At 50.0% G+C, this 21,490-nt stretch overlaps 1 protein-coding gene across 4 annotated transcripts in view; it reads right to left on the minus strand.

Moving 5' to 3' along the window:
- Positions 1-4,405: 4,405 nt before the first annotated feature.
- Positions 4,406-21,490, minus strand: part of ABCA7 (ATP binding cassette subfamily A member 7) — an 85,838-nt gene continuing 68,753 nt past the window's right edge. For all 4 annotated transcript variants that reach the window (XM_080988698.1, XM_080988695.1, XM_080988697.1 and 1 more), the window contains 12 exons: positions 20,230-20,374; positions 17,717-17,840; positions 15,807-15,936; positions 14,293-14,413; positions 12,919-12,981; positions 11,758-11,864; positions 10,576-10,717; positions 9,564-9,698; positions 9,331-9,434; positions 8,119-8,211; positions 6,367-6,604; positions 4,406-4,831 (listed from right to left, as the gene is read on the minus strand). In XM_080988698.1, coding sequence (XP_080844824.1) covers positions 4,700-4,831; positions 6,367-6,604; positions 8,119-8,211; positions 9,331-9,434; positions 9,564-9,698; positions 10,576-10,717; positions 11,758-11,864; positions 12,919-12,981; positions 14,293-14,413; positions 15,807-15,936; positions 17,717-17,840; positions 20,230-20,374 — 1,534 coding nt within the window. In that variant the 3' untranslated portion in view covers positions 4,406-4,699. The remainder of the gene's footprint in view (positions 4,832-6,366; positions 6,605-8,118; positions 8,212-9,330; positions 9,435-9,563; positions 9,699-10,575; positions 10,718-11,757; positions 11,865-12,918; positions 12,982-14,292; positions 14,414-15,806; positions 15,937-17,716; positions 17,841-20,229; positions 20,375-21,490) is intronic.

Raw genomic sequence — 21,490 nt, forward strand, 5'->3', positions numbered from 1 at the left:
AAACCATCCCGACGCTCTGCCCCTCCGACTCTATGATTCTACGGACAGACGCACAAAGGTGGCAAGAGGCGTTCTTAACAGAACATAGCATTTTTATTCAGTATATATATATATTTATATGTTTGTTTCCAGCATATAAGCATAAGGAGCTGAAGGCAGAAGATGCGATGGGGGTGAGCAGCCCCCGTCCGCAGAAAGGACAGCAAAGTAGCTCGGGGGTACGCCAGGGGCCAAGTTCGAATCCCGCCGTGTGAGCTAGCCACTGCCAGCTGCAAATAAAGACCCCCCTCTCCCTGTCTCACACTGTGGCACCGAACCCCCAGATTGTAATAAGTGGGCACTGCCATGTGCTTTGAATCCCAAAGGCATTTTTTTTTCCTGGAACATTGCAGCGGCCAGCTCATTCTCTGAATGTCCGAACGACCACTCATTCCCCAAAATTATGCATAAAGGGACCCCTGACCATTGGGTCCTGTCGTGGCCGACTCTGGGGTTGCGGCGCTCATCTCGCTTTATTGGCCGAGGGAGCCGGCGTACAGCTTCCGGGTCATGTGGCCAGCATGACTGAACCGCTTCTGGCGAACCAGAGCAGCGCACGGAAACGCTGTTTACCTTCCCACTGGAGTGGTACCTATTTATCTACTTGCACTTTGACGTGCTTTCAAACTGCTAGTGGGCAGGAGCAGGGACTGAGCAACGGGAGCTCACCCCGTCATGGGATTCGAACCGCCGACCTTCCGATCGGCAAGTCCTAGGCTCTGTGGTTTAACCCACAGCGCCACCCGTGTCCCTTAAAACTATGCATATGGTTGTCCAAAAACTGGGGCGGAAGAGAGCGAAGGCAGAGAACGAAGGCAGGCGTTGATTTAAAATAGGGGTGCCATAATTCCCCCCCGCCCAACATATCCGGGATTTATCCGTCAGAAAACCCAGACGTACGGCAACCCATGTGCAAAGAGCTGACATTTAATTTCCTTAAAAACACAGCCATACCTTGGTTTTCGAACAGCTTAGTTCTCGGATGTTTCCGCTCCCGAACGCCGGAAACCCAGAAGTGACTGTTCCGGTTTGCGGACTATTTTCAGAAGCCGAACATCTGGCACATCTTCCGGTTGGCCGCAGGAGCTTCCCGCAGCCAACCGGAAGCTGCGCTTTGGTTTCTGAACGTTTTGGAAGCTGAACGGACTTGCGAGCTACAACTGTAGTTCCGAAACTTCCATTTTTTTGGGGGGGAGATTTCATCAAAAAAAGCTTGTCTTTGGCCAAAACAACCTTGACAACTTTGGTGTCCAGATTGTCACCTGTTGAAATATGGCAACCTTAATTTAAAAGGAGAGAGGGAACGTGTCTTCTGCCCTATTCCACAGTGCGGAGGGGGGGGAAACCATGCGCTGCCCGGGCGCCACCTGGACTCCAGTTCCCATCGTCCCTGACCACTGGGAGTCGACATCAGGAGGGATGCAGCGCTATTTTCCCCGTCCCTGATCTAAGGAGAGGCACTCCCTTCCGCATGCAAGAGATGAAAACACGCCTCTGTTTAGAAGAGACGCTCTCTCCCGAGAACGCAGAAGGCTCCATCTCAGATCAGGATATTCCAGGTTGCTGGACTACATAACCCATCATCCACGGTTGCTGGACTACATAACCCATCTTCCGCGGTTGCTGGACTACATAACCCATCATCCGCGGTTGCTGGACTACATAACCCATCTTCCGCGGTTGCTGGACTACATAACCCATCATCCACGGTTGCTGGACTACATAACCCATCTTCCGCGGTTGCTGGACTACATAACCCATCATCCACGGTTGCTGGACTACATAACCCATCATCCGTGGTTGCTGGACTACACAACCCATCTTCCGCGGTTGCTGGACTACATAACCCATCATCCACGGTTGCTGGACTACATAACCCATCATCCATGGCTGTACCAAATACAGGGACTGGCGGGAAGCTGGAGTCCAGGGACACAGACACTGCCATCCCTGACAGGAGATGAGGCGTTCCCTGCTGCCTCTTGCAAACTGAGGCATTTATTTTATTTTTGCATAGGCTGTGTTACATTTTACGTAATCAATAAAATAAAATAAATAGAGGCAGCGACAGCTGGAGGGATACAGGCTTCCCTAGACCTCAAGTCAATGCCAATTCTAAAAAGAGGAATTTTCCCAGATGCTTTAGCATGGCAACTTTACAATTCCACGATTCCATCTCCCGCAGGAGTGCAATTTCGAGGATAACCTGTGGCCCTTCAAATATTGCTGGACTCTGACTCCCCATCACCCCCGACTAATGGCCATCTTGGATGTTGGGAGGCGGCAGTCCCAACGATATCTAGGGGGCCGTTGCCCCACAACCACCGGCCTCCAGTTCCTTCCCTGCTTTCCACGCCAGCCGCCTTGAAAACTCTCCCCCTCTTAACACCCCCGCCCTGAAAGTCCAGAGTGTACATTCACAGGTCGTGTGAGCCTCTAACTTTTTTTAGAAAAAGAAGAAAAAGAAAGGACTTTTTGGAAAAGTGTGAAAAACTAAGGGGGCGGGTGACGTCCCGGGCACTGGCCCGTCAGCGCTATGCGGAGCTTCCTTCTGCATCAAAATGAGGGAAGTTGTGGCTTTCGAGATTTCGCTCGTCTCCAAACCTCCATCCTTCCTGACCACCGGTCCCTGCAATTTCTGTGGGTCCTCATGTCGAACCCCCTGGGGGTTTGGGGGTTTAGGGGCAGCGATGTCTCAGGCTCTCTGATTTAAAATCTTCCTGCAGAAAACGACTTCCGCTGCGCAGCTCAGGAGCGAAACACCTCCGTCCTTTAAAAGGGGGCACCCCAGAAAGAAATCAGAGGTTGCCGAAAGACTGGGGGTTCCAAATGCAAGCTGTAGGGCTCACCCCAAAGAACAGGCCGCCTATGACATTAGCGCCCCCAATCGGCAGTAGGGGGGAATCGCAGAGCAATTGCAAAGACGCCTGATATCCCAGTGCGTTCGACACATTCAACTGGTGCAGAAGGAAATTCACCCACAAAATACAGTGGTACCCCGCAAGACGAACGCCTCGCAAGACGGAAAACCCGCTAGACAAAAGAGTTTTCCGTTTTGGAGGCGCTTCGCAAAACGAATTTCCCTATGGGCTTGCTTCGCAAGACGACAGCCCATAGGGAAATCTCAGGGACAGCAGGGAAGCGCAGCGGGTCTTCCCCACTGTCCTCGGACCTCCTCCAAAGCCTGGCGGCGGGGCGGGGACACCTCCTCCTGCCGCCGCCGGGCTTCGGAAGGCTCCTCCAAAGCCGGGCGGCAGGGCGGGAACACCTCCCGCCGCCGCCCGGCTTCAGAACGGTGCTCCGAAGCCGGGCGGGGGGGAGGGAACACCTCCCGCCGCCGCCCGGCTTCGGAACGGTGCTCCGAAGCCGGGCGGGGGGGAGGGAACACCTCCCGCCGCCGCCCGGCTTCGGAACGGTGCTCCGAAGCCGGGCGGGGGGGAGGGAACACCTTCTGAAGGCGGGCGGGGGGCGAAAGTCTTTGCTCCCCCCTGCCTGCCTGTCCCGGAGGGCTTTTAAATCGCCCCGGACAGCGGAGAAGTCCTCCGCTGTCCCGGGGCGATTTTAAAATGCCGCCCGCCAGCATTTTAAGATCGCCCGGACAGCGGAGAAGTCCTCCGCTGTCCCGGGGTTTTTTAAAATGCTGGGGGTGGGAAGAAAAGCCCTTGTCCCCCCCCCCGACTTCAGAAGAGGTCCGGGGACAGACTGTCCCCGGACCTGGCCTGAAGGCGGTTTCCCTAGGAACGCATTAATTGATTTTCAATGCATTCCTATGGGAAACCGTGCATCGCAAGACGAAAAACTCGCAAGACGAAGAGACTTGCGGAACGAATTAATTTCGTCTTGCGAGGCACCACTGTATCAACAACTGCAAAGCAAAGTGGGGGGGCAGACTCTGCTCAGAATGGGCTAGCAGCAAAAGCGAGAATAAGTTATTTTATCGATGCACAGCAGCCATACGCCCGTGTTCTCTAAACACCTCCCGTTCCGCCCCTTTATCTATCTGCAACCCCCCCCAAAAAACCTTTTAAATTGTTGGTTTCTCTAACGCCGCCCCTGCCTAGCCCAGCAATTTAAAACCGGCTTGCACAAAGCTTTTTAAAGTTGCATAAATAAATCCGCCCCCACTCGCCTTGTGGGGGGGGGGGCGAGAGGAAACGAGGAGCAAATAAACCGCTCCCGTCTTGTAAACGAGACCTTCCGGGATGTTTTCACAGCCGTGCTCAATCTTCAGCACGTGATTCGCACCTAATACATACTTTGCGCGTGTGCGTATGCAAATACACAATTTTTGCACGGGGAGAAAATTCGGCAGAAGGCGAATCCCGGAAAAACAGCCCCATTTGAAGTTCGGGACGGGCAAACGAGGTAGTTTCGGATCTCCATATTCATTTCCCGTCCCCCACGGCTCCAGACCTACAGAGAACCCTCTTCTCTGCTTTCCGGACCCCCTTACCGGAGGGATCGAAGATTGGGGGGCGCTTGCTGTTAAGTGTTGGCCCCCGAAAGACCCTGTCCTTACATTCACTCCTTTGAGAAGGCAGCGCATCTGAGACACCGGGAAATGGGGGTTTTGCTCGTGTGGGTTCAACTCCACAATCAGGGGCGTGGAGACCCCCCAATGCCCACCCTCAAAACGAGGTTCGAGTCCGGATCGTGTCTCTCAGACCCGGGTTTCTTCTACGTTCTTGTCCTCCAGGAAACCAAGAATTCTCCTCCAGCGGCTGGGGGCCGTGGGGTGGTCCATGGGGCAGCAATCGTCGTCGCTTTGGTCTTTGGCGAAGTGAACGAACACCTTGCGGCGAAAGGAAATGAGGCGGTGAGAGAAAGGCAAAAGAGGATATAATAATAATAATAATAATAATAATAATAATAATAATAATAATAAAATTTATTATTTATACCCCGCCCATCTGGCTGGGCTTCCCCAGCCACTCTGGGCGGCTCCCAATCGAGTGTTAAAAACAATACAGCATTAAATATTAAAAACTTCCCTAAACAGGGCTGCCTTCAGATGTCTTTTAAAGATAAGATAGCTACTTATTTCCTTGACATCTGACGGGAGGGCGTTCCACAGGGCGGGCACCACCACCGAGAAGGCTTTCTGCCTGGTTCCCTGTAACCTCACTTCTCGCAATGAGGGAACCGCCAGAAGGCCCTTGGCGCTGGATCTCACTGTCTGGGCTGAACGATGGGGGTGGTATGCTCTTTCAGGTATACTGGGCCGTTTAGAGCTTTGAAGGTCAGCACCAACACTTTGAATTGTGCTTGGAAACGTACTGGGAGCCAATGCAGGTATCCCAGGACCAGTGTTATGTGGTTCCGGCAGCCGCTCCCAGTCCCCAGTCCAGCTGCCGCATTCTGGATTAGTTGCAGTTTCCGGGTCACCTTCAAAGGCAGCCCCACGTAGAGCGCATGGCAGTAGTCCAAGCGGGAGATAACCAGAGCATGCGCCACTCTGGCCAGACAGTCTGTGGACAGGGAGGGTCTCATCCTGCGTACCAGATGGAGCTGCCCTGGACACAGAATTGACCTGCACCTCCATGGACAGCTGTGAGTCCAAAATGACTCCCAGGCTGCGCACCTGGTCCTTTGGGGGCACAGTTGCCCCATTCAGGAACAGGGAGTCCCCCACACCCGCCCGCCCCCTGTCCCCCCAAAGCAGTACTTCTGTCTTGTCAGGATTCAACCTCAATCTGCTGGCCGCCATCCATCCTCCATTACATTTTTTAATAGCGTTATTCTTTTCAAAACTGCTCCGTTTCGGACCGGCCGAAGTTTCCAAGTTACCTTCAAGGGCCCAACCTCTAAAGTTAAGTTATTAGTCCTTATGATTGCAGAAATCGGAAGGAAACTGGGAGGATTCTCAGAAGCGAGAAGGGAAACAAGACAGGCCGAAGCTTTGTTTGGTAAGGTTTTTTGGGGGAGGGGGTCCCCAAGGGACACGGGTGGCGCTGTGGGTTAAACCACAGAGCCTAGGACTTGCCGATCAGAAGGTCGGCGGTTCGAATCCCCGCAATGACGGGGTGAGCTCCCGTTGCTCGGTCCCAGCTCCTGCCAAGCTAGCAGTTTGAAAGCACGTCAAAGTGCAAGTAGATAAATAGGTACCGCTCCGGCGGGAAGGTAAACGGCGTTTCCGTGCGCTGCTCTGGTTCGCCAGAAGCGGCTTAGTCCTGCTGGCCACATGACCCGGAAGCTGTACGCCGGCTCCCTCGGCCAGTAAAGCGAGATGAGCGCCGCAACCCCAGAGTCGGCCACAAATGGACCTAATGGTCAGGGGTTCCTTTACCTTTACCTTTAGAGGGTCCCCACTCACGCCGCGGGCCTCACCTGGTCGAGGGTCGTTTGAGAGACGGAGTAATCTTCGATGTGGTAGGTGGTCCGGTGAGCAGAGAGGATGCCGAAGATGTTGGCCAGGGAGCAGCTGCGAGAAGGCAACTGGTACTGAAGGGTGCAATGATGTTTCTCCTTCAAGATGATTCCGGGGAAAGAGTCCCGAATGAATTTCTCCACTGGGCCCAAGTCGGCGCTGGAGACCCGGAGGACGATGGTGTAACCGTCTCCGAACCTAGGAAGAGAAACCGGGGCGGAACTGTAGTGATAATAATAATAATAATTTATTATTTATACCCCGCCCATCTGGCTGGGCTTCCCCAGCCACTCTGGGCGGCTTCCAACAGAACACGAAAATACAATAACCTATTAAACATTAAAAGCTTCCCTAAACAGGGCTGCCTTCAGATGTCTTGTAAAAGTCTGGTAATTGTTTTTCTCTTTGACATCTGGTGGGAGGGTGTTCCACAGGGCAGGTGCCTCCACCGAGAAGGCCCTCTGCCTGGTTCCCTGTAACTTGGCTTCTCGCAATGAGGGAACCACCAGAAGGCCCTCAGAGATGGACCTCAGTGTCCGGGCAGAACGCTGGAGGTGGAGACGCTCCTTCAGGTATACTGGACAGAGGCCGTTTAGGGCTTGAAAGGTCAGCACCAACACTTTGAATTGTGCCCGGTCTTATATGGTCTCGGCAGCCACTCCCAGTCCCCAGTCTAGCTGCCGCATTCTGGATTAGTTGCAGTTTCCAGGTCACCTTCAAAGACAGCCCCACGGAGAGCGCATGGCAGTAGTCCAAGCGGGAGATAACCAGAGCATGCACCACTCTGGCCAGACAGACTGTGGGCAGGAAGGGTCTCATCCTGCGTACTAGATGGAGCTGCCCTGGACACAGAACTGACCTGTGCCTCCATGGACAGCTGTGAGTCCAGAATAACTCCCAGGCTGCGCACCTGGTCTTTCAGGGGCACAGTCACCCCATTCAGGACCAGGGAGTCCTCCATAAGATCAGATGGGATTACTATGAGGAATTATAAAATACGCATCAAGCCATTGTGTCCACGATGAATGCATTGTGTTGATTGGGTTTGATTCATTGACAATAAGTTCTGATCACATCCCACAAGCCTCTACATTTATGCCATTTCTGACAAGCAGGGTGTGGCCTAGAGAGAAGGGGTGTGGCTTATGCGATGGGTGTGGCCTACAGAGAGGAGGTGTGTTTTATGTGAGGGGTGTGGCCTAGAGAGCAGGGGTGTGGTTTATGTGAGGGGTGTGGCCTAGAGAGAGGGGTGTGGTTTATGTGAGAGGTGTGGCCTGGAGAGAGGGGGTGTGGCTTATGTGAGGGGTGTGGCCTGCAGAGAGGAGGTGTGTTTTATGTGAGGGGTGTGGAATGGAGAGCAGGGGGGGTGTTTTATGTGAGGGGTGTGGCCTAGAGAGGGGGTGTGTGGCTTATATGAGGGGTGTGGCCTAGAGAGCAGGGGTGTGGTTTGTGTGAGGGGTGTGGCCTAGAGACAGGGGTGTGGCTTATGTGAGGGGTGTGGCCTGCAGAGAGGTGGTGTGTGGAATGGGGTGTGGTTTATGTGAGGGGTGTGGCCTAGAGAGAAGAGGTGTGGTTTATGCGAGGGGCGTGGTCCGGAGAAAAGGGTGTGTGGTCTGTACGAGGGGTGTGGCCTTTAGGACTGAAACCCCACCCCCAAACAGCACATTATCAATACAAGAAACCCTTCGCCGCCATCGCCGCCAGAGGCTTACTTGTTCTTCAGGTGCTGGACACTCCCTAGACATCGGAAACGGCCGTTCACCATGATCGCCATCCTGGTGCACAGAGCCTCGCACTCCTCCATGCTAGCAGGTGGGAGAAAGAACGAGAAGAAAAGGCAGTTAGCTCCTTTCAGCCTCACCCCGGTTCTTTAAGAAGGTGCCTCTCCGGTAAACGGCAGGGGAATCTGCCCCTTTGGAATTTCTGCCTGGATATTCACCCCAGTAGCTGGGAGGTAGGCATGGAGCCTTTTGCAGATATGCCTGGCTAATAATAATAATAATAATAATAATAATAACTCATTAGCAAAAATAACGGGAAGGCGAGAGAGAGAGATTTTGCCTTTGGCGGTTGGAGGCTGGATGGCAGCTAACGGATTGAGGTTGAATCCTGACAAGACAGAAGGACTGTTTTTGGGGGACAGGAGGCGGGCAGGTGTGGGGGATTCCCTGGTCCTGAATGGGGTAACTGTGCCCCTGAAGGACCAGGTGCGCAGCCTGGGAATCATTCTGGACTCACAGCTGTCCATGGAGGTGCAGGTTAATTCTGTGTCCAGGGCAGCTACATCTGGGACGCAGGATGAGACCCTCCCTGCCTGCGGACTGTCTGGCCAGAGTGGTGCATGCTCTGGTTATCTCCCGCTTGGACTACTGCCATGCGCTCTCCGTGGGGCTGCCTTTGAAGGTGACCAAGAAACTACAACTAATCCAGAATGCGGCAGCTAGACTGGTGACTAGGAGCGGCTGCCGAGACCACATAACACCGGTCTTGAAAGACGTACATTGGCTCCCAGTACGTTTCCGAGCACAATTCAAAGTGTTGGTGCTAACCTTGAAAGCCCTAAACGGCCTCGGTCCAGTATATCTGAAGGAGCATCTCCACCCCCATCGTCCAGCCCGGACACCGGGGTCCAGCTCCGAGGGCCTTCTGGCGGTTCCCTCCCTGCGAGAAGCGAGGTTACAGGGAACCAGGCAGAGGGCCTTCTTGGTGGTGGCACCCACCCTGTGGAACGCCCTCCCACCAGATGTCAAAGAGAACAGCAACTACCAGACTTTGAAGGCAGCCCTGTTTAGGGAAGCTTTTAATGTTTGATGTATTACAGTATTTGAATGTTTTTTTGCAAGCCGCCCGGAGTGGCTAGGGAAGCCCAGCCAGATGGGCGGGGTATAAATAATAAATTATTATTATTATTATTATTTGTTTACCTGTGGGACGTGAGGACCACCGACCGGCCGTCCCTTATCACGCCAAGGATACAGTTCCAAAGGAAACGCTTGGCCCTCGGGTCCATCCCCGTCGTCGGCTCGTCCTAGAACCCGCAAACAAATGAAATTTAAAGCCTCGTCAAGTTCTTGCCCACCCCGCTAACACACACACACCCTTCCGGCTCAAAAAACGGCCGGCGACACCAAAGGCGGCGGCGCTCCCCATCACTGACCAGGAAAATGACCGGCGGTGCTCCGATGAGCGCGATGGCCGTGGAGAGCTTGCGTTTGTTGCCGCCGCTGTATCGTCCGGCGGGCCTATCCGCGTAGGCCATCAGACCAAGCGTCGACAGGCCCCATTTGACCACCTGGCAGGGAGAGAGATATCGGTTGGGCAACAGGTGGGGATCCCGGCAGCAGGGGGCGCCAGAGCGAACGACGGGCAGAGCCAACGGTGCCTAGATTTGCCCCCATCATCATAATAATACAGGCATACCTTGGAAGTCGAACGGAATCTGTTCTGGAAGTCCGTTCGACTTCCAAAATGTTCGGAAACCAAAGCGCGGCTTCCGATTGGAAGCTCCTGCAGCCAACCGGAAGCAACGTCGGACGTTCGGCTTCCAAAAACCGTTCGGAAACTGGAACACTCACTTCTGGGTTTGGTAAATATAAAAGGTAAAGGGAGCCCTGACCATTAGGTCCAGTCGTGGCCGACTCTGGGGTTGCGGTGCTCATCTCGCTTTACTGGCCGAGGGAGCCGGCGTCCAGCTTCCGGGTCATGTGGCCAGCAGGACTAAGTAAGCCGCTTCTGGCGAACCAGAGCAGGGCACGGAAACGCCGTTGACCTTCCCGCCGGAGTGGTACCTATTTATCTACTTGCACTTGGACGTGCTTTCGAACTGCTAGGTTGGCAGGAGCAGGGACCGAGCAACGGGAGTTCACCCCATCACGGGAATTCAAACCACCGACCTTCTGATCGGCAAGTCCTAGGCTCTGTGGTTTAACCCACAGCGCCACCCGTGTCCCTTGGTAAATATAGTTATCCTTTATTAGCCATAGCGAACCACACATTATCAAACAAACGCTTCTGCGTTTGGATCGTTCGGGAGCCGATTTGTTCGGGAGCCAAGGGGTTTGAGATCCAAGGTACGACTGTAATAAACAACCAAGTCACCGTCTGAGCATGCGCAGAGTGCTTTTTCAGCCAAGGCGCCAGAGAGCCGGCCCATTTTTGGCAACTCTCACCCCGGGAATCTCGGTCTCCGGGACCCCGCGCAGGCGAGAGTAGAAGACGAGATGTTCGCGTCCGGTTAGCAGGTCGTTGATGGCGTCAAATTGGGGGCAATAGCCCATGTTTTGGTGGACGGCTTGCAGGTCAGTGATCACGCTGTAGGTGGGGGGAACAGTGAGGGTTAGGAAGGTGGGAATTGGAGAGAGAGGTGGCTTTGAAGCAAGAAGCAAAGATCATGGCAGGTTAACGCAGGTCTCTCCCCCCCCTTTCTTAAATTTTCATTTATACTTTCCAAGTTTATACACTCACTGATTTTACAATCATTTCGACATTTCCAAACTCGACTTCCTTCCCCCTCTCTTTCTACGACTCCTTACATTTATTTCCAATACCTTCTGCATATCCAAATTAAACCTGATTTGCTCATCTTCTTTAGATATATACTGTATTTTTCGCTCTATAAGATGCACCAGACCACAAGACGCACCTAGCTTTTGGAGGAGGAAAACAAGAAAAAAAATATTCTGAAGCGTATTTTTTGCTTTATAAGACTCACTTTTTCCCTCCTAAAAAGTAAGGGGAAATGTGTATACCTGTATACCTGAAAGAGCATCTCCACCCCCATCGTTCAGCCCAGACACTGAGATCCAGCGCCGAGGGCCTTCTGGTGGTTCCCTCCCTGCAAAGAAGCGAGATTACCGTATTTTTTGCTCTATAAGACCCCCTTTTTCCCTGCTAAAAAGTAAGGGGAAATGTGTGTGCGTCTTATGGCGCAGGCTGCGCAGCTATCCCAGAAGCCAGAACAGCAAGAGGGATTGCTGCTTTCACTGCACAGCGATCCCTCTTGATGTTCTGGCTTCTGAGATTCAGAATATTTTTTTTCTTGTTTTCCTCCTCCAAAAACTAGGTGTATCTTGTGGTCTGGTGCGTCTTATAGAGCGAAAAATACGGTACGTTTCTATGCAATTTAGGTTGCTCTGTCCCTATAATTCCCCAACAGAAAAGCTTCTGGGTTTGTTTGTTTGTTTACAAATGTTATTTTAAACATCCTTTTCATTGCATTATATATCATTTCCCAGTAAAGCTTTAACCTTACTACAAGACCACCACGTAGGATAAACAGAACCTTCTTTCTCTTTAGATTTCCAACACTTACTTGATTTAGATTTATGCGTTTTTTCCCAGTCGGCACTGACCTGTAGCCTTTCAGAAAGGCCTTCCCGGACGTCACCTCGGAGTCTCCCGTTAGCATTTTGAAAGTTGATGTTTTCCCGGCGCCGTTGACTCCCAAGAGACCGAAACACTGCGGGAAAAGTTTGGGTTGGACTTTTGCGCCAGCATGGTGTGTGCACAGCGACTGGGGGCGCAGAACTAAAAGGCCGCCCGCAATATCTTTGATTAGTTTTATTTAAAAAAAAAACACAGCAGTCGAACATTACAAGTCATCAGTCCTCCTCACCAGCCCCCAGCAGCAGCTTTCAGAACATTTGATCACATGAAATACAGTTTCAAATAATCAACTGTCGTCTCACATCCCTTCCTGCACCCGGTGCAGAAAGTACCGGTAGCTCCCCTTTCCAATTTGGCAAAAAGTCCAGAGACCACAGGTACGTTAGGGTTACCAGACATCCACGATTCCTGGAGAGAGTCCCCGATTTGCAAATCTGTCCCCGGACAAATTCCGTCCCCGGATTTCTTCATATATATCCATTCTTGTTTTGCGTCGACATGCAATTCGTTCGTCTGTAGCTAATCCATCCATATTATCAATCCATGTGCTCAACGGAATGTTTTTGCGGCTCTCCCAATTCATCAAAACAAGGTTTTTTGCTTCTAATATAGCACAGTAAAGGTAAAGGTAAAGGGACCCCTGACTGTTAGGTCCAGTCATGACAGACTCTGGGGTTGCGGCGCTCATCTCGCTTTACTGGCCGAGGGAGCCGGCGTTCACCTTCCGGGTCATGTGCCCAGCATGATGAAGCCGCTTCTGGCGAACCAGAGCAGCGCACGGAAACGCCGTTTACCTTCCCGCTGGAGCGGTACCTTTTTATCTACTTGCACTTTGGTGCACTTTCGAACTGCCACGTTGGCAGGAACAGGGACCAAGCAACGGGAGCTCAGCCCGTCGTCGCGGGGATTCGAACTGCCGACCTTCCGATCGGCAAGTCCTAGGCTCTGTGGTTTAACCCACAGCGCCACCCGTGTCCCTATAATATAGCACAGTACATCCATTTATTTACTTTTTGACCCCTTGAAATCTCCCACGTTTCCGGAATATAATTTAGAATTAAATTCAGTTCCCCTAAATATGCCTCTCCTCAAGGACGCCCGATTCCTTCCCCCGCGAGATCACTTACTTCCCCCGGAGGGATCCCCACGCACAGGCGATCCACCGCTGGTTTCTTGGTCCTCCGGTAGATCTGGGGGAAGAATTGCAGGCTGGCAGTCGCATATGAGTTCCTCTCCCTACCCACTAGGAAGCTCTGCCAGATTGACACACTTCCTGTGCATGGCAAAGGGGCATCTTCCTGTCCCACCCTCCAGACAGGGCCTTCTTGGTGGTAGCTCCCAATCTTTAGGGTTCCCCTCTCTAGAGAAGCTACCTCCTTGTTGTTCTTAAACTGCGAAGGGAGGTTATTGGGTGGTGGGGGTATTTTTTGTATTTTAATATTGTGATCCTCGGATGAAGGGCACGAAATAAATTCCATAAATAAGTAACACACGAATGCCTAAAATAATAATAACAACAAATTGCAAATAAAAATACTAGCAATCGATTGCAAATTGCTGCAAAATTGGAAGTTCGAAAAAAATCAAGAAAGGGAGAAGAAGGGGAATTGGAAGAGGCTTCCCTTCCCTAGCAATACAGGAATGCTTTAAATAATAATAATAATAATAATAATAATGAATGCAAATAATAATATAGTCGTACCTTGGTTGTCGAATGCCTTGGTACTCGTCTGTTTTGGCTCCTGAACGCTGCAAACCCGGAAGTGAGTGTTCCGGTTTGCAAACGTTTTTAGAAACCACAACATCAGACGGGGCTGCAGGAGCCAATCGTTTTAGGAAGTCGGACGGACTTCCGGAACAGATTCCATTGGGGAACCAAGGGGTGACGGTACTAGCAATCGTTTCCGAGCACAATTCAAAGTGTTGGTGCTGACCTTGAAAGCCCTAAGCAGCCCAATAGACCTGAAGGAGCGTCTCCACCCCCATCGTTCTGCCCGGACACCTGGGTCCATCTCCCAAGGGCCTTCTGGCGGTTCCCTCACTGAGAGAAGCCAGGTTACAGGGAACCAGGCAGTGGGCCTTCTCGGTAGTGGCGCCTGCCCTGTGGAACGCCCTCCCACCAAATGTCAAAGAGAAAAATAACTACCAGAATTTCAGAAGACATCTGAAGGCAGCCCTGTTTAGGGAAGGTTTTAATGTTTGATGCATTACAGTATTTTAGAATTTTTTTTGGAAGCCACCCACAGTGGCTGGAGAAGCCCAGACAGATGGGCGGGGTATAAATAATAAATTATTATTATTATTATTATTATCATCATTATTATTATTATATAATCAATCGCAAATGGCCGCAAAATGCGGGGAGCCCAATTTAAAGTTGGGGGGAAACGAGAAGAAGAGAAGAAGAACTGGCCGGACCTTTCCCTAGCGAGAGACGCCTTAAACAAATCGATCGCCCGTCAAAACGTGCTGTGTGTCCCGCTCGCCTGTCTGCCCCACACCTTCGTCAGTTGCTGCAGTACAAGGATGTCTGCGGCTGGTACCCCTCCGGTGACCCTCTTCCGTTCCTTGGCGACGTCCTCATCCTCTTCTCCCAGCGGCGACTCTTTGACCGGGGAGGGTCTGGAAGGGGAAGGCAACGTAAAGACCTCTCCATACTCAATCAGCTGAACTTTGTTTAGGCTCAGAGACCTTGAGATCCAAAGGCTCTCCCCCCCCCCCGTTCCCAGGCCTCGCTTCCACATCAGGGAAAGGTAAAGGGACCCCTGACCATTAGGTCCAGTCGTTACCGACTCTGGGGTTGTGGCGCTCATCTCGCTTTACTGGCCGAGGGAGCCGGCATACAGCTTCCAGGTCATGTGGCCAGCACGACTAAGCCGCTTCTGGAGAACCAGAGCAGCGCACGGAAAAACCGTTTACCTTCCCACCGGAGTGGTACCTATTTATCTACTTGCACTTGGACGTGCTTTTGAACTGCTAGGTTGGCAGGAGCAGGGACTGAGCAACGGGAGCTCACCCCGTCGTGGGGATTCGAACCGCCAACCTTCTGATCAGCAAACCCTAGGCTCTGTGGGACAAATGTAAAGGTAAAGGGACCCCTGACCATTAGGTCCAGTCGTGGCCAACTCTGGGGTTGTGGCGCTCATCTCGCTTTATTGGCCGAGGGAGCCGGCGTACAGCTTCCGGATCATGTGGCCAGCAGGACTAAGCCGCTTCTGACGAACCAGAGCAGCGCACGGAAACGCCGTTTACCTTCCCGCAGGAGCGGTACCTATTTATCTACTTTTCACTGGTGTGCTTTCGAACTGTTAGGTTGACAAAAGCAGGGACCGAGCAACAGGAGCTCATCCTGTCGCGGGGGTTCGAACCGCCGACCTTCCTATCGGCAAGCCCTAGGCTCTGTGGTTTAACCCACAGCGCCACCCACATCCCAGTCCTCCTTTTACCCCTCCCCAAAAAGTGTCCCCTGATGGGCAGGGGCGTCTTGTCCATAGAGGCAAGATGCATGGGGCGCTAGGGCGCCAGGGAAGAGGCAGAGGTTTAAATCAATTTGATTTAAATCAAATCCACCCTGCTTCCATCGCGGGAAACTATTGCCCGACGCAGGGCTCGAATCCAGAACCCTGAGATTAAGGGCCCCGCGCTCTGCGGAAGCCGGCGATCTTCAGGGAGCTGTAAATGGAGACGGCAAGGAATGGACTTGAGACTTTCCCGCATGATGGCTCTGCCACTGAGCGGGGGCCATTCTCCTAAAAAATAATCAGGCTTCTAGTCCCCATGATTCTGCACAAAGAGCTGGTTCAAACAGGGTGTGTTTTCAAACAGCGGCTGCCCCCAAACCTAAAAATAAAGTTAAGATTCTAGTCCTCATAAAGGATTGCCGTAACGGGAGCATGGAAAGTTGCCTTTTATCTGGAGACGGTTTGTTGCCCCAAAGGCCATGCTGACCTCAAAGCCCTGCCTTTCTGCATGCAAGGCAGTTGGCTCTAACCACTGAGACACACAGCCCCCTCACCGGAAAGAAAAGAAGAATTTGTATTGCACCAGGAGAGTGAAGGCAAAGAAAACGACTCCTTCCACAGCCATGGCAAAGATGTTCTTGCCTGCTAAGTCCCAGCTTAGAGGAGAAATGAATTTTCGGCCACCTACACAGGGGAAGAGATGTAAACATGAACAGAGAGCAGCCTCTGCTGGCGAGAGAAAAATGGAGAGGCAGGCTTAATCGGTTTTGGGTTTTCTTCAGTTGTAGAGGGATAGCTGCCCGTCTGTGCAGCAGATTCGTAAAAACAAATTATTACTATTATTATTATTATTATTATTATTATTATTTATTACTTATACCTGGCTGGTAGCCAGATTCTGTGCCCAGATTTATAGGCACAGATCATCATCTAAAATAAAATAGCTTACTAGGGAAATGCTGAAATCACCCTTTGGGGGCACTCAGGGTCAATTTTTATGGTAGCCCAAATCTCAGTTGTACAGGTGTATGTATATATCTCAATTTTAACTCATGAGCAATCGGCGCAATCTGCTCTGATGGTATATTTTATCTTTATGAACGCTGTTTTTACTGCGTTATGGGAGCTGGTCTTTGACCGTAATAAATTATCTATCTGTCACTTATACACAACCCATCTGGCGGGGTTTTCCCAGCCACTCTGGGCGGCTCCCAACAGAATATTAAAAACATGATAAAACATCAAACATTGAAAGCTTCCGTAAACAGGACTGCCTTCAGATGTCTTCTAAAAGTCTGGTAGTTGTTGTTCTCTTTGACATCTGGTGGGAGGGCGTTCCACAGGGTGGGAGCCACCACCGAGAAGGCCCTCTGCCTGGTTCCCTAATGACTGAGCTGGCCATTACAAGAACTTCCCACTGGTACCAGATGTTCCCTATTTCCTCCTCCCTCCAAACCCATTTTCCTTTAGCGTTGTGCTTTAAAAAAATAATAATGTGTAAGTCTGAAGGAAGACAGCTTCCTTATTCCTTCCTCCTCCTCCTCCCCTGCCTATTTTCCTTTGCTGATGTGTCTTTTTCAGTTGTATAAGCCTGAGGGCAGGCAGCTTGCTTCTTTCCTCCTCCTCCCCCAGGTAGTTGTTGTTCTCTTTGACATCTGATGGGAGGGCATTCTACAAGGTGGGCACCACCACCGAGAAGGCCCTCTGCCTGGTTCCCTATAGCCTCACTTCTCGCAGCGAGGGAACTGCCAAAAGGCCCTCGGTGCTGAACCTCAGTGTCCGGGCTGGACGATGGGGGTGGAGACGCTCCTCAGGTATACTGGGCCTTTGAGGCTGTTTAGGGCTTTAAAGGTCAGCACCAACACTTTGAATTGTGCTTGGAAACGTCCTGGGAGCCAATGTAGGTCTTTCAAGACTGGTGTTATGTGGTCTCGGCGGCCGCTCCCAGTCCCCAGTCCAGCTGCCGCATTCTGGATTAATTGCAGTTTCTGGGTGACCTTCAAAGGCAGCCCCACGGAGAGCGCATTGCAGTAGTCCAAGCGGGAGATAACCAGAGCATGCACCGCTCTGGCCAGACAGTCCGCAGGCAGGGAGGGTCTCATCCTGCGTACCAGATGCAGCTGCCCTGGACACAGAATAAACCTGCACCTCCATGGATGGCTGTACGTCCAGAATGACCCCCAGGCTGCGCACCTGGTCCTTCGGGGGCACAGTGACCCCATTCAGGACCAGGGAGTCCCCCACATCCACCCTGTCCCCCCAAAACAGTACTTCTGTCTTGTCAGGATTTAACCTCAATCTGTTATCCGCCATCCATCCTCCAACCTGTTTTTGCTAGTGCCCAGCTTCCAGGTCGGCTGCGAGGGAAGCGATTGAAAGGGAAATGTTTTTCTGATCGTGGAATAATAGAATTAAATAATTGTACGGTTGGGAGGAACCCCGAGGCGCAACCGCTGCCACTCACCGAAGCGCTCAAAGGCGTCCGCCATCGCCTGGTTCTTCACCATATCGATCAAACCACGGCCAAGACAGAAGTGCGGGAAGATGAGGAAGACTTTTTTAAGGATGACGTTGATGTCGTTCAATTTCTGCTCACGAGAGGGGAGCAAACACATGCAGACATATTTATTTACTTTTTAAAAAGATTCCCATGGATAAGCAGGCTTCTCCTTCACAGGAGTTCCAAGTTGGCGTCCCCAGTACAGCGTAACAACCAATTCCTACATTATTATTATTATAACAACCAATTCCCACATTATTATTATTATTATAACAACCAATTCCCACATTATTATTATTATTATTATAACAACCAATTCCTACATTATTATTATTATTATTATTACAACCAATTCCTACATTATTATTATTATTATTATTATTATTATAACAACCAATTCCTACATTATTATTATTATTATTATTATTATAACAACCAATTCCTACATTATTATTATTATTATTATTATAACAACCAATTCCCACATTATTATTATTATTATTATTATAACAACCAATTCCTACATTATTATAATTATTATTATTATAACAACCAATTCCTACATTATTATAATTATTATTATTATAACAACCAATTCCTACATTATTATTATTATTATTATTATTATTAGTATAACAACCAATTCCTACATTATTATAATTATTATTATTATAACAACCAATTCCTACATTATTATTATTATTATTATTTTATTTATTGAAATTATATATCGCCCAATACCCGGAGATCATCATCATCATCATTACTATTATTACTTTATTTATTGTTTTTATATATCACCCAATACCCGAAGGTCTAACATTCCCAAATTTTGCATCCTACTGTTTTGCAGGCCTCAAGTTTCCAGTCCTCCTGAAGGAGGCTGCTCTTCTTTTTAAATAATAATAATAGTATTGGTGTTTGTTTAAGCTTCAAGGCATGCACACAAATGTACGTAAATAAATGACTTCCACTGTTAACGTTTCCAAAATCTGCGTCCCAATGTTTTGTCGGCCTCAAGTTTCTAGTCCTCCTAAAGGAGGCTGCTATTCTCTTTTTAAAAAAAAGAAATGATGATATTGGTGCTTGTTTAAGCTTCAAGACATGCACACAAATCGCACCTTACATAAACAAATGACTTTCTTCTTTTTTCCCCTTTTCCTTTTGTAACCCTATTAGTGATGTGAGTTAGTTTACAGTCATCTTCCAAATACAACATAAATTTGTTCCAGTCTTTCAAGACACTCTGGTCCGGCTGGTTCTGAATTTTCCCAGTCAATTTGGCCAATTCGGCATAGTCCATTAATTTCATCAAATGCATATCAGAGATTAAGCTGGAAAACCATTAGTTGAGGAGGAGGGAAGTTCTAGGCTTATATAGACAAATGTTTCTTTATAAGATTGATGTTATGATGGAAAATATTGAGGTAAACCAATAAAAATTATTATAAAACAACAACAACCCACAGGCCATGGTGGTTATGGAGGTTCAGGGTCCAATCCTCTCCTGCTCTCCGCCTTCTTCCTCCCCGGTCCCGCCCCGCAATAAATAAATAATAAACAATAATAATAATAATAATAATAATAATAATAATAATTTATTATTTACACCCCGTCCATCTGGCTGGGCTTCCCCAGCCACTCTGGGCGGCTTCCCAAAAAATATTAAAATACTGTAATACATCAAATATTAAAAGCTTCCCTAAACAGGGCTGCCTTCAGATGTCTTCTGAAAGTCTGGTAGCTGTTGTTCTCTTTGACATCTGATGGGAGGGCGTTCCACAGGGCGGGCGCCACCACCGAGAAGGCCCTCTGCCTGGCTCCCTGTAACCTCGCTTCTTGGAGCGAGGGAACCGCCAGAAGGCCCTTGGGAGATGGACCCAGGTGTCTGGGCTGGATGATGGGGGTGGAGACGCTCCTTCAGGTCTACTGGGCCATTTAGGGCTTTCAAGGTCAGCACCAACACTTTGAATCGTGCTCAGAAACGTCCTGGGAGCCAATGGAGGTCTTTCAAGACCGGTGTTATGTGGTCTCGACGGCCGCTCCCAGTCCCCAGTCCGGCTGCCGCGTTCTGGATTAGTTGTAGTTTCCGGGTCACCTTCAAAAGTAGCCCCACATAGAGCGCATGGCAGTAGTCCAAGCAGGAGACTACTGGCGAGACAGTCTGCGGGCAGGGAGGGTCTCATCCTGCGTACCAGATGGAGCTGCCCTGGACACAGAATTGACCTGCACCTCCATGGGCAGCTGTGAGTCCAAAATGACCCCCAGGCTGCGCACCTGGTCCTTCGGGGGCACAGTTGCCCCATTCAGGACCAGGGAGTCCTCCACACCCACCCACCTCCTGTCCCCCCAAAACAGTCCTTCTGTCTTGTCAGGATTCAGCCTCAATCTGTTAGCCACCATCCATCTTCCACCCGCCTCCAGGCACTCACACAGGACCTTCACCCTGCAAGGACCCAGTTGTCCCCGTAGCCTACCTTGTCGGTGAAGAGCTCGAGAACAAAGGTGGCCACACTCCCGTTGATGCCAATGAAGAGATTGATGCATGTCAGAACCACGTAGGCAGTGCTTGGGACACTGAAGAGGAACGAGGCTGGGTACATCAGAGGGGTGATGGACCAGCTGGAGGCAGGCAAAGATAGAGGAGGAAACGAAAAAGAACCATTGAATATTTGAAGAATATCCTAAATACAGGAGTACCTTGGTTCTCAAACGCCTTGGTACTCAAACAACTCAAATGAATCCATTCTTAATGAAGAATGGATGCTTTTGAATTCTGGTGCTGGAGGAGACTCTTGAGAGTCCCATGGACTGCAAGAAGAAGAACAAACCTCTCCATTCTGAAGGAAATCAGCCCTGAGTGCTCACAGGAAGGATAGATCCTGAAGCTGAGGCTCTAAGACTTTGGCCACCTCATGAGAAGAGAAGACTCCCTGGAAAAGACCCTGATGTTGGGAAAGATGGAGGGCACAAGGAGAAGGGGATGACGGAGGACGAGATGGTGGGACAGTGTTCTCGAAGCTGCCAGCATGAGTTTGACCAAACTGCGGGAGGCAGTGGAAGACAGGAGGGCCTGGCGTGCTCTGGTCCAGAGGGTCACCAAGAGGCGGACACGACTAAACGACTAAACAACAACACTCAAACAACTTGGGACCCAAACACTGCAAACCCGGGAGTAAGCGTTCCGGTTTGCGAACCTTTTTCGAAATCCGAACGTGCTCCGTTTTGAGTGTTACGCTTCTGATTTGAGTGTTTTGGGGTTTTTTTATAAGATATTTATTAGAATTTTTTAAAATATTACAATCAAAAATGAAAAACAAAAAAAATACAAAATAAAGATGATTAAAAACACTCAGATTTTCCATTGCTTATTTTTCTTTAGCTTGTTTCCCGGACCTCCTCATACCTCCCTTTTTTGTATTCCAGTTCAGTTTGTTGGTTCAGCAAATCCTTACCCTCTTTGTTTATCCTAATCTTTGGTCTTAAAATAATAACATTAGATTTTTACCTCTTAATAACCCCTTTTTCATATTCCCTTAAAGCATTACAGCTAGAAACCACTTAATTTCTATCCAACATCATTCTAACATTCATTAATTTTACAAAATAAAAAATATTCCTTCTAGTAGCACCTTAAAGACCAACTAAGTTAGTTCTTGGTATGAGCTTTCGTGTGCATGCACACTTCTTCAGATACACTGAATTTTACAGTATTTCTGTAGATAATCTTTGAACTTC

The sequence above is a fragment of the Podarcis pityusensis genome (genome assembly GCF_964106645.2).
Source record: "Podarcis pityusensis genome assembly, chromosome: 18".
Taxonomy (NCBI): Eukaryota; Metazoa; Chordata; class Lepidosauria; order Squamata; family Lacertidae; genus Podarcis; species Podarcis pityusensis.